At 41.8% G+C, this 22,100-nt stretch overlaps 1 protein-coding gene across 1 annotated transcript in view; it reads left to right on the top strand.

Annotated features, from left to right (window-relative positions):
* The window catches only part of scaper (S-phase cyclin A-associated protein in the ER), a 359,135-nt gene that overhangs the window by 274,145 nt on the left and 62,890 nt on the right, over window positions 1-22,100 (top strand). Inside the window, exons 24-25 of the mRNA XM_080216291.1 lie at window positions 1,287-1,410; window positions 20,162-20,394. Of these exons, the coding sequence (XP_080072417.1) occupies window positions 1,287-1,410; window positions 20,162-20,394 (357 nt within the window). The remainder of the gene's footprint in view (window positions 1-1,286; window positions 1,411-20,161; window positions 20,395-22,100) is intronic.

Here is a 22,100-nt window from a genome sequence, read left to right as displayed (position 1 = left end):
GCGGGATTTACTCCAGTTTTTATGTGAATTCAATACTTAGAATGTTTTTGGGAGAATTGCTTTCAGGACTTGACCTGCGGGGTATAATCATTGATCAATTACTACTATTAATCTTAATTCCGTTCTCACTCCATGGATTTGAGCACATAGTCCAGGCTGATACTTCCATGCTGTGCTGAGGGAGTTTGGCACTATCAAAGTCTCTCATCTTTTAGATAAAACATCTATCCCCCCGCCCCGGGTATATGTGAAAAATCTTGACTTGATGAGCAAGGAATTTTTCCTGTTACCATGATCAATATTCATCGCTCAACGAGCATCAGTGAAAAAAATTCGATCATTATTGCTGTTTGTGGACATGACTGCAAATATTTACCATTGTATTTCTCTATGATAGTAACCACATTTCACAGGCTGTAAAGCCCTTTGGGATGTCATATGGCCACAAAAAGCATTATGTACCTTTAGGACCTTTGTTTTTCCTTCCCTCTGTTGCTTTTACAGAGTTGTGACCGAGTAACTAGTTGACCCTACTCCCTCTCTTGCACTCTCTCTCTGTCTCCCTCTGTCCTTCCTCCACCCCCTGCATGTTGGAGAATTATGTCAATGTTGTAGTATACAGCTTTCCAACAAAAAAACGCTGTACAATATATTCTGTAACACAATGACTTGATCTGTTCAGTGCGCATATAAAAGATGATTGAATTTATAATTACTAAGAGAGGCATAACTATTCATAATTATTAACAGGGTTTATGAAAGCCATTCTTTTACCAGATGTTTTGATTTGTCTGGTATACTTGTGACATTCACTGACAGATATGTAACTGTGCTATCCAGAGCAGAAGGCCTCCAGTTTTACTTACTAACTGACCTCAGAGATGGTGGCTGTAGAGTCATAGCAATTGACCTCAATGTTATTGGGTTAAGAAGGGGAAATTGACCAGGATTGTCACTCTTGATCACCACCCAGCGATGCCCATTAAAACACTTGCTTTTCTGGACATTGGGCAATGGGCAAAATCACATCCAATCCTAATCTCATCCCAATATCTTGCCAACGCTTCCAAGTGTGAACTTAGAAGTTGCCTAAGTTCACACTTCAAGAATCACTACTGAGCAAGCCATCATAAAACAGCAAATGCCAGAGGAACCTCATCCCAGTAAAAGTAAACACTTTCAGGAGGGAAGGGGAAATTATTGGAATGTGTGCGGATGGAAGGTGTTGACAGAAAAGTGTTTAAGGCAAATACAAGCTCACCTGACTCTTTTTTGTTGTTTTACAGATCCTTGTGCAATGTGATTAATGCGTACTGCTTCGCCTGTAGTGGCTGCTATGACAACTGCTTCTATGTTCTGTTCAGTAACAAGATCACTTTCTTAATGGAACTGCTGATGCACCAGTTGACGGTAGGAGCCAGTGCCTGTAGCTGCCTGCCATTGATGTACTTTATGGATTCTTATAAAGTTGCTATAAAGCTACCTTTTTAGTCCATGTAACTGGGAGCCGGCATACTTTACTGAGGGTGTATATCTTACTTTTGCTTTAACTTATCTTGGTTATTTCTGAAAAATGTCAAACTTCCAGACTTCAAAAAGTTCTAGGTATTTGATCTTTGAGGGGAAAAATAACTTGTCCATCATGAGGTGATGCCTTTTTGACTTTTCTGCCAACCTCTTCATGATTTGGTATCTGTTAAGCATTGTGTACACCATATGCTTCTCATTTAAAACAATATAATTTTAAAAACATGTTGTAATTATCATAGAAAAATCATAGAATGCCAACAATGCAAAAGGAGTTGATTCAGCCCATCAAGTCTATACTGACAACAATCCCACTCAAGCCCTAGCTCCTCAACCCCATATATTTACCCTGCTACATCCCCTGACACTAAGGGGCAACTTCCTGTGATTAAGTCACCGAACCCATATATCTTAGATACCAGCTTTAACACAGGTCATTTCATGGGGTTTTGCAGAGGCAACAGATAGAGTTTCAGCAGCAGCAGAAGAGTGAGGATAGGTGACTGAGGCATGTTTAAGCAAGTAGGCCTTGAGGCATTTGAACGTGAGGGCAGATTGTGTTAAAGGGCATGGAGCAAAATGGCTGACGGTTGTAGGGCTTGACGATACAAAAGTATGGAATGGTGAGATCATGGGAAAACGTGAAGACATTTTAAAATTAGGGTGTTATTGGATAAGGAACTAATGTAGTTCAGCAAGCAGAGGGGTGATGGGTTTTGCTTCCAAAGTGAGTTGTCCTAGTTTTATAGACACTGAACATCTATATTCCCAAGCCTAACACAGAGTGGAATAAAGTTCCTGCTACATTGGCCCAAATTACGGAAGCCTCAGTGGAGTGGGCCACTATTGCATCAGTGTGATCTTCTGTTTCCCACACTCCCATGGCCTCCCTGACAGAGATTGACAATTAGAACATCTAAGTGGTGTCCATTACACAATGCTCGGAATTGCAATGAGTCTCTTCCCACACACTTCCCAGAGATGGCTTCTTGCCATTCATGCACACTTTATACACAATGGATCATTTTAACCTAAACCAAGCAGTGGAAAGCTGACAGGATCAGACACTGGAACCTAAAATCGTTTAAGGTATAAAACAGGTAGCCAGCCGATCATACCAACATCATATTCTCTTGGTTTCCCACTGGGTAGGTTAAGTTAAAGTTGCCTACATATCTTCAATTAAAGACCCATAAGCAGACCAAACATAGAATGGTCAAAGTTTTGGCATCGAAGGAAGCCATTCATCGCAGTTTGCTTTGGCACTGCTGATTCTACTTTGGAACTGTCTGCTATATCCCATTTTCTTATTATTTACCTATGCTGTTTAATTTTATTCCTTTTCTGTGGTTTCTAATTGGCTCTAAAATAATTCACAAGTTATTCATGACTGAGCATTTAATTCACATGAACTTGCTGCATAAAAAAACCTTAGCCTCACCATATGCTTCTGGTACCAATTCTAAATTTTAGGCCCATTGCAATTGATAGAAATAATCTTTCACTACTTACCTTGTTTGAGAGAGTGTGGGTGAGAAAGGTGGTAATGATGGTTGGTGAGGATCTGGTACTGTTTAAAAAAAACCTACCATATTCAAAGATACCAAAACTATAGAAATGAGCAGTATGTGATCATCGACATATTCCATACTCAAAATATTCAGTGTGTTGTATGAGAAACGGTTGAGGACTCTGGATCTGTACTCGTTGGAATTTAGAAGGATAAGGGGGAGATCTTATTGAAACTTAAAGGATTCTGTGAGGCCTAGATAGAGTGGACATGGAGAGGATGTTTCCACTAGTAGGAAAAACTAGAACCAGAGGGCACAATCTTTAAACCAGAGATGAGGAGGAATTTCTTCAGCCAGAGAGTGGTGAATCTTTGCCGCAGAAGGCTGTGGAAACCAGGTCATTGAGTGTTTTGAAGACAGAGATAAGTTCTTGATTAATAAGGGGATCAGGGGTTATGAGGAAAAGGGCAGGAGAATGGAAATGGGGAAAATATCAGCCATGATTGAATGGTGGAGCAGATGGGCCGAGTGGCTTAACTCTGCTCCGAGGTCTTATGTTCTAATAATTTGTTGGTTAAAGGTTGTAGTTGAAAAGTAAACATTCTTATGTTCTTATGTACACTGAGAGAAAATTTAGCATGGCCAATGCACCTAACCAGCAGGTCTTTTGGACTGTGGGAGGAAACTGGAGCACCTGAAGGAAACCCATGCAGATACAAGGAAAATGTGCAGAGTCCATACAGCCTATGACCCAAGCAGGAATCAAATCTGGATCCCTGGTGCTGTGGAGCAGCAGTGCTAACCACTGTGCCACCATGTTGTACTTTAGTACACTACTGGATTGTCACTCTGGAATGCTATGGTGGCACAGTGGCACAGCGGTTAGCACTGCTGCCTCACAGTGCCAGCAGCTGGGTTCAATTCCAGCTTGGGTCTGTATGGAGTTTGCACATTCTCCCCGTGCCTGGGTGGGTTTCCTCCGGGTGCTCCGGTTTCCTCCTACAGTCTGAAAGACGTGCTGGTTAGGTGTATTGACCCGAACAGGTGGCAGATTGTGGTGACTAGAGGAATTTCACAGTAGCTTTATTGCAGTTTTAATGTAAGTCTTATTTGTGACTAATAAAAACTAAACATTAAAAACTTTAAACTAACTTAACTTGTGGTACGGTGCTAGTAGCCCTTTGATCCAGAGGTGGCAGAATTTCCAGGTCACTTAAACTGACTTCAAAATTGCCTCTCTATTGACACACACTTAGAGATTATTACATGGATGGTGCCTTTATTTGTTTCTTTATATGCACTACTTAATTCAACACATAGCTGGGTAAATTACACCTGCGATTGTTCACCTGCAATTGTTCACCTGCAATCCAGATCCATTAATACATGGATGCAAATAAGACAGCAGAATTTAAGACTCTGATAAAGACAAAGTATTGCGGATGCTGGAATCTGAAATGAAAACAGAAAACGCTGGAAAAACTCAGCAGGTCTGACAGCATCCGTGGAGACAGAATAGAGTCAACATTTTGAGCCAGGATGACCCTTTGTTAGAGCTAAAGAAAAAGAAAATAGAAAAATTTATACCATGAGAATGGAGGAGGGGAGGGTGGGGAGGGAAGGGGGTTGTTGTGGAGGAAAGGAGGCTGGGGAGGAGGGGAGGTTGAGGAAGAGAGGAGGTCAGGGAGGAGGGGAGGCTATAATTGAACAAAGGCAATGTAAATGATGATGATAAAAGCTGAGAAAGGTGTTAAGAGTGACCATTAAGACATCAGAATGTGTGAATGACAGAACAAAGGTACAGATTGTCAGAAGTCAACCTGAGAATTCAAGACTGGTTAGTCAGAGGGCCAAAGGTTTGCAGAATAATTATCCACGATGTTTGGGGAGTAATGGCATAAGTAACATTAACAAGATAAATTCACTAACTTTCAGGATAAAAAATCACTTCAAGTACATTCAACAAGGTAAATACATATAAACCAGGAGAAACTGCTTACATATTTTTAATCTCACATTTTCATTCCTTTGCAGTTTGAAACCTTTATAATTTAAAAACAAGGTAGCAGAAAAGGCTACAGCATTTCAGAGCTCAATTAGCTCTTTAACCAGGGAACATGCAAAATGTCTTTCATCATGAAAGTTTAATAGTCATCTTAAGAAAGAATTTTAACAAAATCAGTATTTCTTGATAAGGAAATTTATGATTAGCCAATGACAAATTCCTCCTATCGTAGTCTCTAAAGAGAGACATCATAGAATCCCTACAGTGCAGAAGGAGGCCATTCAGCCTATTGAGTCTGCACCAACCACAGTCCCACCCAGGTCCTATTCCCGTGACCCTATATATTTACCCTGCTAATCCCCTGACACTAGGATCAATTTAGCATGGCCAATCAACCTAACCTGCACATCTTTAGAGTATATGTGGAACAATGCCACATTTTCCCTGAACATCCCAGGGAACAAGGGTCATCTAAGGTTTTTTAAATATCTCAAAACCAAACATAAAAAAACTAGCCTATTTGATCCCATGGAATCAATTGCAATTATGCAGAACCTAGACACAATTAGAAATATTCAGAGAAGTATTTGCTCAGATACAAGACCACTACATGCCCTTAATTAAAAGAAATCGTCACCAAACGTGGGAAGCAAAGATATCAAACTAAAAAATTTCCCGCAAGTACAAGGTAAAGTGGAAACTCAGCAGACTGTGAAAGCAGACATGTTCAGCAAGCAATTCAGGAGAAACCTCCTCACCCAAAGAAAGTTCAGGGTGAAGACCTGGTTACCACAGGATGTTTGTGAGGTGAATAGCATTGATGCACTTTTTGGAAAGCTGGATAATCACACGAGGGAGAAAAGAATGGAGAAACAAAGATAACAGGGTTAGATGAAGGATGGTGGGTGGAGTATCATGTGTGGCATAAATTCAGTAAGAAGTCTCACAACACCAGGTTAAAGTCTAACAGGTTTATTTGGTAGCCGACCAAATAAATCTGTTGGACTTTAACTGGTGTTGTGAGACTTCTTGCTGTGTTTACCCGTCCAACGCCGGCATCTCCACATCATGGCATAAACTCTGGCAGGGAGCTGTTGGGTTGAATGGTCTGTCTGTGTGCAGTAACTTCCACTTGAGCCCCTGGAAAGAATAGATACTTGGACCATGTTGCTCATCTGTTTGGCGTTCGTGTGGGTTCTGTCGCAGATGAAGTGCTGAGGGATGGCCTCCTTATGTGTAATTAGGCATTAAGTATGTGTATTGGTCCAGTCACTGGGGAAAATTGTTTTGGCTGAACTACCAGCAGGACCATAGTTTTCAATCTATTTAGTTAAAGTCCAATGTCTATAATAGTTCTTACCAGCTTTAGAGATCTTGATAGTGAACTATATAAGAAGATTCCAGATTGAGCTGAAATTCTTTCCTTTCTGTATCAACTAACGATCTTTGAAGTTACATTTAATTTACTCAGCATGTATTAAAGTTACAGTGCCCTGTTTTCCTTTTCAATATCAGCTTTTGTGGTTAATTATTCAAAGCATGGACATAGTGTTTCAATTAAACTACAGCTCAATCCTGGAAATTACACGTAAGGCTTTCAAGTGAAGTTTCTTTTCAATTTAAACTCTCCAGACTAAATAAGATTTGATGTTCCTCAAAAGTGATTGCATACAGTATTCCTATTTACAACTTGCAAGGTTGTCAGGGCAACTAAATTAAACTCTGAAAGAAGCAAAACAGCACAGATGCTGGAATCTGAAACAAACAGAGAACGCTGGAAAAATTCAGCAGGTCTGGCAGCTTCTGTACGGAGAGAGAACAGAGTCAACATTCCAAACCATTTGGCTCTTCATCACACGCTAGCCCAAAGAGGTTGCAGCAAGCATAAAAAGAGGTAGGTGTTGAGGATGGGGAGAGGGAAGTGGTGTTTGCTGCTGAGCCAAAAAATAAATGGGATATTAAAAAAGAAGGGGTTAAGATGGAGGAGAAAGATCATAGTCAAAAGTTGTTGAACTCAGTATTGAATTCTAATGTGCCGAATTGGAAGACAAGATGCTGCTTCTCCAGATTGCGCTAGAGCATGGCGGAAGGCCAAGAATGGACATGAGGACATAACAGTTAAAATGGGTTAAAAGCTGAGTAGAATGGCAAAGCATCAGGAAGGTTGGGATCATGGAATCATAGAATCAGTGCAGAAGAGGCCATTCAAGTTTGCCATTCAACTCTCTGACAGAGTATCTTACTAGGAACCCCGCGCTGCCCCCCCCCCCCCGGACTGTGGGAAGAAAGCAGAGCACCCAGAGGAAAACCCACACAGATACGGGGAGAATGTGCAGACTCCACACAGACTGTCAGCCAAGGCTGGAATTTTTTTAAAAATCCAATCCTGGGTCAGAGGTGTCACTGGCTGGCCAGCACTTATTGCCCATCCTTAGTTGCTTGAGGTCAGATGAGAGTCAACCACATTGCTGTGTCTCTGAAGTCACACTTGGCCAGGTAAGGACGGCAGATTTTCTTCCTTAAAGGACATTAGTGAACCCAAATGGGTTTTTCTAACAAACAACAATGGTCATCAGTAGATTCTTAATTCCAGATTTTTTTTACTGAATTCAAATTTCACCATTTGCCATGGTGGGATTCAAACCCGGGTCCCCAGAACATTAGCTGAGCTTCTGGATGAATAGTCTAGCGATAATACCGTAGGCCATCATCTCCCCTGAACTGAATTGGGTCCCTGGAGCTGTGAGTCAGTGTTAACCACAGTGCTTTTGAAATTCATCATTTCCAGAACAGCCTTAAAGAATGAACTTTATTTACATACAAGATCTCAGGTCATGCTTGTGGATTGAGCAGAAGTGTTCCAATTAGGCATGTTATAAAAACACTCTTTCCCCTGCCCTCAACACTTGGTCATCTATCTCTTGTTCTTAAGTTTGCACATTCTCTCCATGTCTGCGTGGGTTTCCTCCGGGTGCTCTCGTTCCCTCTCACAGTCCAAAGATGTGCTGGTTAGGTGGATTGGCCATGCTAAATTGCCCCTTAGTGTCACGGGGATTAGCAGGGTAAATATGTGGGGTTACAGGATAAAGCCTGGGTGGGATGGTGGCCGGTTCTTACCCGATGGGCCAAATGGCCTCCTTCTAAACTGTAGGATTCTAAATTTGCTACACTTATATTGAAATCACTTACAGCTATAAGAACATAATAACTGGGAGCAGGAGTAGGCCATCTCGAGCCTGCTCCGCCATTCAATAAGATCATGGCTGATCTTTATGTGGACTCAGCTCCACTTACCCGCCCGCTCACCATAACCCTTAATTCCTTTACTGTTCAAAAATCTAACTTTCTTTGCCTTAAAAGCATTCAATGAGGTAGCCTCAACTGCTTCACTGGGCAGGGAATTCCAGATTCCCAACCCTTTGTGTGAAGCACTACACCGATTTTCCCTTTCACTCAGTTCTGATGAAGAACCAAACCCCATCCACAAACATTCACTCCCTCCACCATTGATGCATGGTAGCAGCAGTAGAAAATGCATTGAAGGAACTCTAGAAGCTTGGACCAGTTACTTGGATGAGAGACTGGAGGGTGATAAGATCCCTTGGAATAAAGTTTAGCGAGAACCAATAGCTTCACAAAAGGATGGGAGAAAATTAAGTGAATACATACAATTTCCAAGTTTCTGTTGAACTAATTTCCATTTTGAAATACTCCACAGGAAAATGTTTAAATATAGATCACAGAAGTTTTAATTCCTGAGGAAGAAGAATGGAGGAGTGTTTACTGTCAGAGACAAAAAGCTACACCTTTGGTGTTAAACCATCTCTTCATCACAGGCAGAATAGAAACTCTACAGTACAGAAAGAGGTCATTTGGCCCATCGAGTCTGCACTGACCACAATCCCACCCAGGCCCCAGGCCCCAGCCCCACATATTTACCCACTAACCCTCTAACCTACTCATCTCAGGACATTAAGGGCAATTTTAGCATGGCAATCAACTTAACCCCCACATCTTTGGACTGTGGGAGGAAACCGGAGCACCCAGAGGAAACCCAGGCAGACACGAGGAGAATGTTCTAAACTCCACACAGACAGTGACCCAACCCATGAATTGAACCCAGGTCCCTGGAGCTGTGAAGCAGTAGTGCTAATCACTGTGCTACCGTGCTGCCCAAGAATAATCACCCTATGTGGTACTGTAGTGACCGTAGCATAAAATCCACCTGTCCTGTCTGGAGACATTAAGCAACATGTGGGGGAATACATACTTTATTGCATCAGCCTTTCGTCGCCACAGCATTTCCCCTCTTGAGTTAAACCCCTCACCAGCTGGGTACAATTTCCATAAACATAGAACCATTAGTTCAGGTATGATGCTGCGAATAGGTATTTTACATGGTTGAAATAACTTAAAAAGGTTAGCTCCACTAATCACCATTTCAGCACTAAACCATTGAGGCCAGAAATTGCAGGGCCAATTTCCAGTCTTGGTTGTGCTAACTGCTTTCAACCATGTCAGCAGTAGGGGTCAGTACTAATGGCCTCAACATTCCTCGGCTAAGTAAGGGAAAAATCAGTTCGGGCTCTCACTTCTGATCTGTATACTGTGAGATGCTGAAAGGTTCAGCTGTACAAGCTCAGCGTTCAAACACGCTGCCCCCATTTAACGTCCAGGCTCATACTGAAAGAACGGAGAGCTGTTGGTACCTTTAGAATCGTACCCCAGCAGGAAGTAGGAAAACAGAGAATGAAACTGAGGAAACAACACGACAAGGACATGAGATAAGAACAACAACACAGAAAAAGGGAGCACATGTTTAAATATGAAGAAGGAACATTTCAGACCACATGAACTCACCCCTGAAGATGGTCATTGGAAATAGACTCAAATGGAGAAAAGTTACATCTGCAGAAAGTGGGTGTTCTGATCATGTAAATATTATTTTTCACATGCTAAGTTACTTTTCTCCTTCAAATGCAAAAACGCGTCTTAAAAATATTTAGCGAGGTAGCCTCCACCACTTCAACGGGCAGAGAATTCCAGAGATTCACCACCCTTTGAGTGAAGAAGTTCCTCCTCAACTCCGTTCTAAACCGCCCCCCCTTTATCTTGAGGATGTGCCCCCTAGTCCTACTATCCTTTCTGAGCAGGAAGAGTCTCTCCACCTCTATCCTATCCATCCCATTCATCATCTTATACGTCTCAATGAGATCTCCCCTCATTCTTCTAAACTCTAACGAGTACAAGCCTAGTTTATTCAGCCTCTCCTCATAGCTCAACCCCCTCAACTCCAGCATCAGCCTAGTAAACCTCCTCTGCACTCCCGAAATATCCTTGCGTAAGTACGGCGCCCAAAACTGCACACAGTACTCCAGCTGCAGCCTCACCAATGCCCTATACAGCCGCAGCAAGACCTCCCTACTTTTATATTCAATCCCCCTCGCTATGAAGGCCAGCATCCCATTAGCCTTCCTGACCACCTGCTGCACCTGCAAGCTGGGTTTTTGCGACTCATGCACAAGGACCCCAAGGTCCCTCTGCACCGTACCCGAACATGTGCCAGAGTGTGGCGACTAGGGGATCTTCACAGTACCTTCATTGCAGTGTTAATGTAAGCGTACTGGTGACCAATATATAAACTAAACTAAAAACAATCTTGCTGTCCTTTAAAGGTAATATTAACTGAAGTTATTTTTGCTGACTGTGTCTTGTTTGACAATATCCTGGTCAACATATCACCAAAATTAAAGGAAAGTCACTTCCCTTACTGTCCAATAAAGCATCAATGACATTTAATTATATGAATATAAAAGTGAAAGAAGTTTTTTTTTAGTTCATTTTTAATACTTTGTGATTTAGTCATTAAAATATGGTTTGGGAGAGCCTCAATAATCGGTATTATTAGTGCCAAATTATGTTTATGAAATTAGTCAGATAACCACATAGAGTAATCAGCTTATTTTAAACTCATATCATGCCAACCAATAAGTACCCATTTTATCCTGCAGTATAAAGATTTATGATTGTTTGAAATTTGACATTCTGGCACTTGTCCTGTTCAGAACATAAGAACTAGGAGCAGAGTAGGCCATTTGGCCTCTTGAGGCTACTCCGCCATTCCTTTACTGTTCAAAAACTGATGAGTACAAGATGAAAAGCTTCAGCAATAGGTCTCACTTCTCAGCAATCTTCAATTCTGTAGCACCAAGCAATGTAAATTTTAAAAGGCAGTTACTAATTTTTAACATGTGGAAATGCTGGCGTTGGACTAGGTGGGCACAGTAAGAAGTCTCACAACACCAGGTTAAAGCCTAATTGGTTTATTTGGAATCGCGAACTTCCAGAGCACTGCTCCTTCATCAGGTGAGTCACTCACCTGATCAAGGAGCAGCGCTCCAAAAGCTCATGATTCCAAATAAACCTGTTGGATTTTAACCTGGTGTTGTGAGACTTCTTGCTAGTTTTTAAGATTAAGTGATGCATTGGTCTTTTGAGATTTGACCAGCCAAGTAACCAGATATGTTGTCACAAGGGGACTTTCACAGTCTTGCTTTTCATTGTAAGATGAATAGCTTGACTTGATATTGTGTGGGTAATGGGAAAAAGTGAATTTTGCTATAAGCACATGATTACAGATTATGAATAATGGATTTATATTGTTCTCTGCTGTCAAGTGTTGGTAGATTCTACTGATATTTGTAATCTGATCGAGGGAATTTAAAGCACTATTGGATCGATGCTATACACAACCTTAATAAAGGGATGCTATTTCTTCATATAGAATCATTTTCCTAGGCATGACAATAGGTGACAAGTCAGAGGTGCAGAAGATTACTTTAGCTGTGTTGAAAGGTCCAGACTGTGTTGCAGTTGATAGTGATGTTTTAATCTGTGCAACATTCCTCGAGATGCCAGGGATGACAGTCTGAGGATTTGGGGTAGACCATTTAGGAGGGAGAAGAGGAGACATTTCTTCAGCTAAAAAGTGGTGAGCCTGTGGAATTCATTACCACAGGTAGTAGTTGATGCCACAACATTGAATGTATTCAAGAGGCAGCTAGATATAGCACTTGTGGCAAATGGGATCAAAGGTTATGGGGAGAAAGCAGGATTAGGCTATTGAGTTAGATGATCAGCCATGACCGTGATGAATGGCGGAGCAGGCTTGAAGGGCCAAATGGCTTCCTACTTCTCCTATCTTCTATGTTTCTATGACCTGTCTTATTGCTGCTTATGGTGGTTCAAAAGAGGTTTGAGAGAAAGGCATGTAAAGCTATCTAGTTGATAGTGGTAACATGTTTTTGTAAAATGATTTAGATTTCTCAGGAACCAGCAGGGAAAGTATGAGGGGTATATTTAAGCTGAGATGAGATAAACTCAAGGCTTCATTGACTAAATGTTGCAACATCGTGTTAGAACAACATTGATTCTATCTGATTTTTGTGGCGTGGCCATGCTAATTTTAATGATAGGCTTTTTACATGTTTAATCGTTTTAATTTTTGATCTGGAGGAGGGAACCGAGTGTAGGGTGTCGAAATTTGCTGATGACACCAAGATTGCGGGAACGGCAAATTGTGCGGAGGGTGTGGAGAGTCTGCAGAAGGATCTAGATAGGCTGGGCGAATGGGCCAGGAAATGGCAAATGGAATTTAATGTTGGCAAGTGTGAGGTGGTCCACTTTAGTAGGAATAATGGTAGGAAGGATTATTACTTACGTGGCGAAAAACTGCAGCAGGCGACGGTGCAGAGGGACCTAGGGGTCCTTGTGCATGAGTCGCAAAAACCCAGCTTGCAGGTGCAGCAGGTGGTCAGGAAGGCGAATGGGATGCTGGCCTTCATAGCGAGGGGGATTGAATATAAAAGTAGGGAGGTCTTGCTGCAGCTGTATAGGGCATTGGTGAGGCCGCAGCTGGAGTACTGTGTGCAGTTTTGGGCGCCGCACCTGCGCAAAGATATTTTGGCCTTGGAGGGAGTGCAGAGGAGGTTTACTAGGCTGATACCGGAGTTGAGGGGGTTGAGCTATGAGGAGAGGCTGAATAAACTAGGCTTGTACTCGTTAGAGTTTAGAAGAATGAGGGGAGATCTCATTGAGACGTATAAGATGATGAATGGGATGGATAGGAAAGAGGTGGAGAGACTCTTCCCGCTCAGAAAAGACAGTAGGACTAGGGGGCACAGCCTCAAGATAATGGGGGGGCGGTTTAGAACGGAGTTGAGGAGGAACTTCTTCACTCAAAGGGTGGTGAATCTCTGGAATTCTCTGCCCGTTGAAGTGGTGGAGGCTGCCTCGCTAAATATTTTTAAGACGTGGGTTGATGGGTTTTTGATAAGCGAGGGGATTAAGGGTTATGGGGAGAGGGCGGGAAAGTGGAACTGAGCCACGACAGATCAGCCATGATCTTATTGAATGGTGGGGCAGGCTCGAAGGGCTAGATGGCCTACTCCTGCTCCTATTTCTTATGTTCTTATTATGTTCTAATTTTGCCGCCACCTGCGGGTGGGAGATAATTGTGTGCCAGCTCTCTCTGACTGACCTGCAATGCTGTTGGTTCTGGAAACAGGAATATTATTGGAGTTCCACCACTGTTATTAAGGCTGACAACTGTCCAGAAAGTTAAGTGAAGTAGTCTGCTTCTACCCACATATTTAATTTCTTTCTTGCTATGCTTCCTTTTACAAAATTTGTCCACAAGCATTGTGGATAACTTGGTTCCAAATAGTGACACAAGGAAGAAGGAAGTCTGACATTAAATAAAACTAGCCCGTGAATTTGGAAAGTTGGCTACCTACCAAGCCTATAACTGCCTGACTCTGAATTCATGAGATGAGTAATTATTGGAAAGGAAAGACCAAGGAAATATGCAAAATATATATTTATGAGAACATGTATTTTTTGGTCTCAGTAGGGGCCCACTTCAATTCCCAGCCCAACAGGTGTTCAGACGAAATATTAAAATCCTCATTCATGTAACACCTTACAATGCAGAATGTCCCAAGGCAATCACAGAGGCGTAATCAAACTAAACTAGATGCAGAGGCAAAGGAGGAGATATTCAGAGGGGTGAGCAAACTTGTGATCAATGGTGGTGTACACTGAGGGCAGGGGAGGTGATTGAAAGAGGTGTGGGATGTGGAAAATCGAAGAAGTTTAAGGAAGGAATTTCAGAATGTAAGGCCTAGGGATTGAAAGCTTGGCTGCCAAACAAAGGGAAGCAAGGAATCACATGGAGCTAAAGTTGGGGGGTTAGAGAGTTCTGATGGGGTTTATTCGGCTGGAGAAAGTTCCAGTGATAAAGAAGGGCAAGGACAAGGTGATTTAATCACAACTATGAACATTTTAAATTGGATGTGTTGGAGGTCCAAGAGTAAATCTGCATCAGTGAGGACAACAGTGGTGCATGAGCTGGAGTTTGCTGTGGTATTGGTGTAGAATTCTGATTAAGTTGAAGCCTCAAGACCGGAGGGTAGGAGGCTACCCTGTAGAACATTGGACTAACTGAGTTTGGAGGAGACACATTTTTGCACTAGTGTTTCAGCAGCCGTTGGACTGAGGCAGGGAGATGCAAGTAGTGTTAAAGAAATGACAATCAACACTTTGTGTTGGAGAAGATATGGAATTGGACAGGATGACGACATTGGGGTTCAACTTAAGATAGTCGCTGGGGAGACAGAATCAGTAGCCGAGATGCTTGTAAGATATGCCTTCAGTCTTCCAAGTGTTTAATTCAAGGAAATGTTTAGAGATCCATTTTTGCACCAGCAGAAGTCTCAACTAATAAAACCATTGGGACAAGGGTCAGTGACATCACCAAATTTACCAGCTGCAAGGAAGCATTAAGTTGGGATTTAATTGCCATTACAAATTCAGGTTTTAAGAAAAATGGCAATCTATTATTTATATTACACATTACTTTTGATGTAAAGTTTGTATGCTGCACTTCACTCATGGAAAGGCATACCATGAAAGCAGTATTTAAGTTGGAAAACCAAATGTTCTGTTGAAAAGGTGGCTTATTGAGAAGCTGAAAGAAGGGGAAAGGCATAAAGATTGAGGGAGGGATATTTGGAAAGTGAGTTTAGGTGACTAAACCCTGTCAAACCTGGGGTGGAAGGCGGAGCAATGTGGTAAAGGCCAGAGTCAGAAAACCAGAGAATGTGGTGGGGTACATGGCTGGAGTAGGTTGAAGCAAGGTCACAGAGAATGTGAGGACAAATATTTTGTTTCATTATATTAGGCAATAGGTTGCCAGGGTCAATCATGAAGGATTGGGGTGATGGGGGATTTATGATGCACAAGGCACAAGTAGTTGAGCTTTGGGCAATCTTGGAGTTCAGAAAATATGGAATAAGGGAGATTAGCTAGGGGGACGTTGGAAAAAATCAAGCTAGACATGTGGAAAGCAGAGGTATGGATGGAAGAGCTGTGAGGGAAAGGGCATGGGAGAAGATGGGCTGTAATCAAATAGGTGGTGAAATGTAAGGGCAGAGGAAAGTGGGATGGAGTCAGCAGCAACTGCATGGACATCAGTCTTAGAAGCAGAGATCCATGAATTTGTTGTTCTTGGTATTGGAATAGGTACAGATGGAGTGGTGCAAGATAGGGATCTGAGGAAGCAGTTAATAATGGAGAAAGAGAGCCTGGAGTTGTCTTTGCAGTCCAGGATGATCCATGTGTGGCAAGATTGTTTTGGATAATGAGAGTGTGGCATGATAAAACTTGCTATCTTTGACGCAGATCTAAACTATTAGACCAGATGTGTGCCAGATGCGCTCCAATTGGTGGCCTTCAGATTTGAGGAAATGTAATTGGGAGTGGACTAAGGGAATATCTGTGCTCGGAGATGATGAGAGATTTATTTAGAACTACTCTTTTAAAGGCAGAAGGGGATTTGTTAAGCAGCCCAACACAACAGAAGTGTCATGAAGGGTGAAAGGCCAGAGAAATGGATTTCTTTATACATCCAGCAAGTGTAGACAATTGGAAAATGCTTTGTGCAATAATTGGAACACCATTGCGCTCAATGGGAGTAATGTTTAAAACTATGGGTTTTCTTTCCATTTGATAGCAAGAATTTAACGCTCAAGTAATCCTTCAGTGAACATTTAAAAAGAAGCATCACTGCAAGGAGAAATGTGTCCTGTATAATGTCTTTGCCAAAGCAGTCAGCAGTAAAGTTGCCAGAGTTGAGAAAATCAATCTTGGCTGAAAGCACATACATGTGTTTCACATATATTGGTCAGAAGGATCTTCATTTTTTGTACCTGCAAGTAACTGATGCATTCTGCATAGTTTGAAATCAGCACATTTTTAAAAAATTACACCTTTCATGTCTTACTGTTTTGTATATAAGGGGGGATAAGTACTTGACAATTCAAGTGCTTCATCTTACTCTCTAGCGTTGGTCTTTTAAGATACCTTTTATTCCTCTTCATCCCCTTTCAGCTAAAGAGTGAAACCATTAAGATGAAGCACAGATCATAAAATGTTAAAGGAGGGCTTGCAGCTGGCTTATCATCCCAAACATAAGGGTTCTGTATACTTTTGCAACAGATGCTTCTCATTGTGTATGACAAAGAAGAGTCTCTACCTTATTAAGGCCATAAAAGAGAGAAAGGAGAGAAATTATGTTAAAGTGACTGAGAGAGCGAATCAGGCATCTTAAGTGATGGGTCTTGCAAGCCAGTCTGAAGCATGGTGAAAGCCAGCTTGTCAGTCTTGATGCACATTATAATATCTATTGGCTATATTGCCATGGTAACAGACTGTTTAAAGTTTCATGTTTGTAATTTGGTCAATGATTGACAATTCTGAATCCAACCAGCCACTGATTTGAAAGACACTCATTGGGAATGAACTGCTCGGTAATAGGGGACTTTTTTCAGTGAGTTCACAAAAATTAGAGGGGCTTAAAAAGACCTCACTGGAAATGCATTAATGGTAGGACTTACATAGCCTCTAGTATGGTATCTTCACAGGGGCATTGGCGCACAGTGGCAACAATCTGTACCAACTACAAGAAGCAATGCAACAATATACCCAGGACAGTTTTGAAAGCACCTTTTAGAACCCCAGTGTCTACCTGGAAGGACAGAAGGGGATCTATTAAGCAACCCAACATAACAGATGTGTCATGAAGGGTGAAAGGCCAGAGAAATGAATTTGTTTATACATCCAGCAAATGTAGACAATTAGAAAGTAGACACATTGGAACATCACCACCTGCAAGGCCCCCTCCCTTCAAGTCAAGCATCTCCCTGCCTCAGAATCATATCGCTGTTCTTTACTGTTGTTCAGAGTCCTGGAACTCCCTCCTTAACAGACTGTGGGCGTACCTACATCACGTGGGCTGCAGTGGTTCAAGAAGGAGGCTTACCACCTTCTTGAGGTCAATTAGGTATAGGCAACAAATGCTGGACTTGCCAGCAATATTCAAGAACAAAGGAAAAACAAGAACGACTTTAAATGTCTTCAGGTACTCCTCTGGTAGTGATGGTAAATGGACTTCTTGCTGTGAAGATGTGCTATAGTGAATAAGAACGTTCCAGCTTCCATCTTTGGTCTGTGCTAATTTAGCTGGTAAGTAGACCAGTACTACAATTTGTTAGCATCTCCCTCAATGTTCCAAGAGTGAAGAGAAAAAGAGAACACTGTTCATATACTTGCTCCTGATTACTATGCAGTGACTGCTGAAACATGTACCTATGGACATCTGGTATGGACAGGATTGAATTGTGGTATGATGCAACCTGTGCCCTGATTAGTCTACTGATATCTGATTTAAGAAAATCAAACAACTAGCATTGCAATTACAATTGATAGCCTAAGAAACAATTAAATTTGGCCTCAATATTTGAATTGGTTGACAGATCTGATCCAGACAAAATAGTGGACTATACACCAGACAGGATAAGAGCTGTGCACAATCTTCAATGTAGTAAGACATCCCAGAGCACTTCACAGGAACATTTTTGAACACAGGAATATCGTAGGATGAGAAGTTTAAATAATTGGATATGGGCATCAGATAACGAATTAAAATCAAAAAAAGGGCTACCATTTTTATAATGCTTTTCATGACTTCAGATGTCCCAAAGTACATTACAGCTAACCAAGTACTTTTCAAGTGTAGCCTAGAAAAGTTTCTAGCCTAGAATGGAAAATGAAACTTAAAAGTGAACTTGACCCAGTACAAGTTTAATGTAAAAAAGCTGCAGTAAATAATTTAAAACCAAATGTGTGCCTGAAGATTTGATTCCGTAAGCTTCAAGTTGGTAAATTGGCTGTGAGGACAGGCAATGCCATGTCAATTTAAAATTTCAAGACAGTTTTACAATTTTGTCTTCTGTAGTTTGAGCTGTGTGCTATTAGGTTTCACTGTTCTGTATCCGACCAGTGGATGTTGGCAAGGCAGCTCATTTAGTGAAGAGGCAAGGAAACTCGCAGGGGAAATCACGAAAGGTCAAAACAAGACTGAGGAAAGATTAACCAAGCTTAAGGGAAGTCAAGATGGTCTTTATTGAAACCGAGGAGAGAACGTAAAAAAGGTTCAGCATTTAAAAGAGAAGTAAGAGAAGCTGTTGAAGGAGGAGAGAAAGGAAAACATCTTACGATTTGGTTAGGAGTGAAGTCTAACAAGAAAGCTGTATTCAGCTGCAGAAAGAGTAAGGGACATTACAACAGAGCAACTGTCGAGAGATAAACTGAAGTACATGCCAACAAAATGGAAATATTGAGGGAACGTTAAGGTTCCATGGTAAGGATGTTTAGGGAAAGGAGCAAGAACAGTGTGCTATTTTCATAAGTTTTATCATGGGCTAGAAGGGTTTTAATGTCCTATCATCATTCATTTCAACATCTGTTGAAACAATAATTTAAGAATCATAATTCATAAGTCACCAATGCACCTGAATTATCGATGATGCTCAAAAATAAGGTGCTTTACACAGAAAGGACATGGCATTTAATGTGGATGCTGGAGGCCCCAACAAAATCTTAATTGCTATTTTGCTATTCAACAGCTGATCATAGAATCCTATAGTGCAGAAGGAAGCCATTCAGCCCAACGAGTCTGTACTGACCACAATCCCATCCAGGCCTTACCCCCATTACCCCATGCATTTAGCCTAGCTACTCCCTCCGACACCAAGGGACAATTTAGCATGGCCAATCCATCAAACCTGCATATCTTTGGACTATGTAATGTTGTGATCATATATTGGTTCGCATTCTGCATTGAAGCCACCGCAACCTCAATTCAAATCCGAGTCAGGGCAGGAATTATCTTCATTGAAACTTATAAATTCTTACAAGGCATGACAGGGTGGGTGTGGATTGGATGTTTCCCCTGGCTGGTGAGTCTAGACAGAAGAAGTCTCTCAACATCAGGTTAAAGTCCAACAGGTTTATTTGGTAGCACAAGTCACTAGCTTTCGGAGCGCTGCCCCTTCATCAGGTATGTGGAAGTTCCGTTCACAAACAGGGTGTTAGAAGGCACACTGAATTTACAAAAAAATTTTGGTTGGAATGCAAGTCTTGCATCCCAACTATTATTTTGTAAATTGAGTTTGTGTCTTTATGTGCCCTGTTTGTGAACAGAACTTCCACTTACCTGATGAAGGGGCAGCACTGTGAAAGCTAGTGACTTGTGCTACCAAATAAACCTGTTGGACTTTAACCTAGTGCTGTGAGACTTCTTACTGTGTTTAGCCCAGTCCAACGTCGGCATCTCTGCACCATGATTTTTTTGATGTCAGATTTGAAGTGCTTCTAGATTAGAGGAATGCAATGAATTAGCAAACAAATGGCACTGTCTTAAGCAGCTGCATACCATAGCGCAAAAGAATCAATGGAATCGCAGAGAGCCAATAAACACAAGCAAAGTATGTTTGTACTCTTTATACAATGCTCTGGAGCTGAGCAGGGCTAATGATTTCAGCTCTTGAGTGTAAACGGGGAAGAATGGTAGACAAAGTTGGCACTCCCAAATCAGGGTGAAAAATCCAATATGGTTTAAAGTGCTTTTACATTTCAGAAAATTTCAAGCTGGGCAACCTAATTGGGTCTAAACCCAAGTATTCCATTCTGATGTTTCACATTTCTTTTTGTTTTGTAGCTTTTCGTGCCTGCAGAAGACGAAGCCATCTTTGGAAAGAGTGTGAGCAAACAAGTGTTTGAAGGGCTGACCACAGGACTCCTGCAAACCTGCGCCACTGTGCTTGGGTGCTTGGCCAGCAATCTCCCCGAGGCCAACAGCCAGCCTGGCACACCAAAGAAATCAGGACAGGAAATGAAAAATAACCTTTCACAGAATGAGCTCTGCATCAGCAGGATACAGGATCTCATCAGGTGAAGGCAGGGACTATTTAAGAAAGTAGGGAGTAAAATATGTGCAGTTGTAGATGTATTATTGTATTATAAACGTTTTATTTGTCTGACTATGTGGTAATCCAAGGTAATGCTCTTGCGACCCAGGAACTAATCCCACCATGGCAGATGGTGAAATTTGATTTCAATAAAATCAAGAATTAAAAGTGTAATAATGTTGATTATCATAAAAAAAACATATTTAATATCCTTTAAGGAAGGAAATTTGTTGTCCTTCTCTGGTCTGGCCGACATGTGACCTCATCCAATTTCCCAATTTGCCCCCAAGTTCTTTTTTCAGTGATTACTTCTTTGTTCTCTGGGATGCTTCAAAAATCCATGTTCTCTGCTACTTCCATTCCTGACTTGTGAAGTCCCCAAAACATCTATTTACTTGGCTGTGTCTTTAATTTTTTGCTGTGCACAACTCCCTCCTTTTTCACTCACTGTATAAGAGTGAATTATTATAGAATTTCCATGTTGCTTCTTTCTGTGTCATTTAATCCCTCCACTTCAGGGCCAACAACCCACAATCAGCTCAAGAGATAAATGAACTCTGTTGCTCTTATGAACCTTTGCCTGTAATAAGCTAACCAAACTCTGGTAGGATTGAGTTGAGTGGCACAATGGCACAGTGGGTAGCACTGCTGTCTCACAGCGGCAGGGACCTGGATTCAATTCCAGCTTGGGTCACTATCTGTGTGGAGTTCGCACACTCTCCCCATGTCTACGTGGATTTCCCCAGGTGCTCCGGTCTCCTCCCACAATCATAGAAACCCTACAGTGCAGAAGGAAGCCATTTGACCCATCGAGTCTGCACCGACAATAATCCCACCCAGACCCTATCCCCATTACCCCACATATTTACCCCGTTAATCCCTCTAACCTATGCATCCCAGGACACTAAGGGACAATTTAGTATTGCCAATGCACCTAACCCGCACATCTTTGGACAAGGTGTGTGGGTTAGGTGGATTGGCCATGCTAAATTGCCCCTTAGTGTCAGGGGGACTAGCTAGAGTAAATGCATAGGGCTTTGGGGTTAGGGCCTGGGTGGGATTGTGGTCAGTGCCAATACGATGAACCGAATGGCCTCCTCCTGCACTGTAGGATTCTATGATTCTATGAGCAAGGAGAAAATGGTTCAATTTGTGCCTCACGGCTAGGAAAGGACAAGAATCAGCCAGGCTCCAAATCCTCATCCCTGTGATGCCTCATGGAAGTGTGGGGTTTGGCCATCTCACATGACAGGGCCAAACCCATTATGATTCTAATGCTCCCAGTCTGTCATATAGCTTGTCAACAACTCAGTTGCCGGCTCATGCACAAAGAATTGCCCCATTACATATTCTGTTGGTCAGATATCTCCCTGTCAGAATGTTGAAGAGTCCTTGTAAGGAACTGCAAATAATAATTCTCTTTGACAAATATAGTGTACACACACCCTGCCTCAGATGTACATCTGCTTATCCATAACTAGACAGTTTAAGCACAAGTTGGTTAAACTCAGGCTTTAGTGACCCAAAGCATTCACAAGAGTAAAGTTTATTAATTAATGTCACAAGCAGTTTTACCTTAACACCGCAATGAAGTTACTCTGAAAATCCCCTAGTTGCCCCATTCTGGTGCCTGCTCGGGTACACTGAGAGAGAATTTAGCACGGCCAGTGCACCTAACCAGCACATCTT

Source organism: Carcharhinus amblyrhynchos, chromosome 32 (genome assembly GCF_965287045.1).
Source record: "Carcharhinus amblyrhynchos chromosome 32, sCarAmb.v2.hapA, whole genome shotgun sequence".
In the NCBI taxonomy this organism is placed as follows: domain Eukaryota; kingdom Metazoa; phylum Chordata; class Chondrichthyes; order Carcharhiniformes; family Carcharhinidae; genus Carcharhinus; species Carcharhinus amblyrhynchos.
This window is presented reverse-complemented; position numbering and strand designations above follow the sequence as displayed.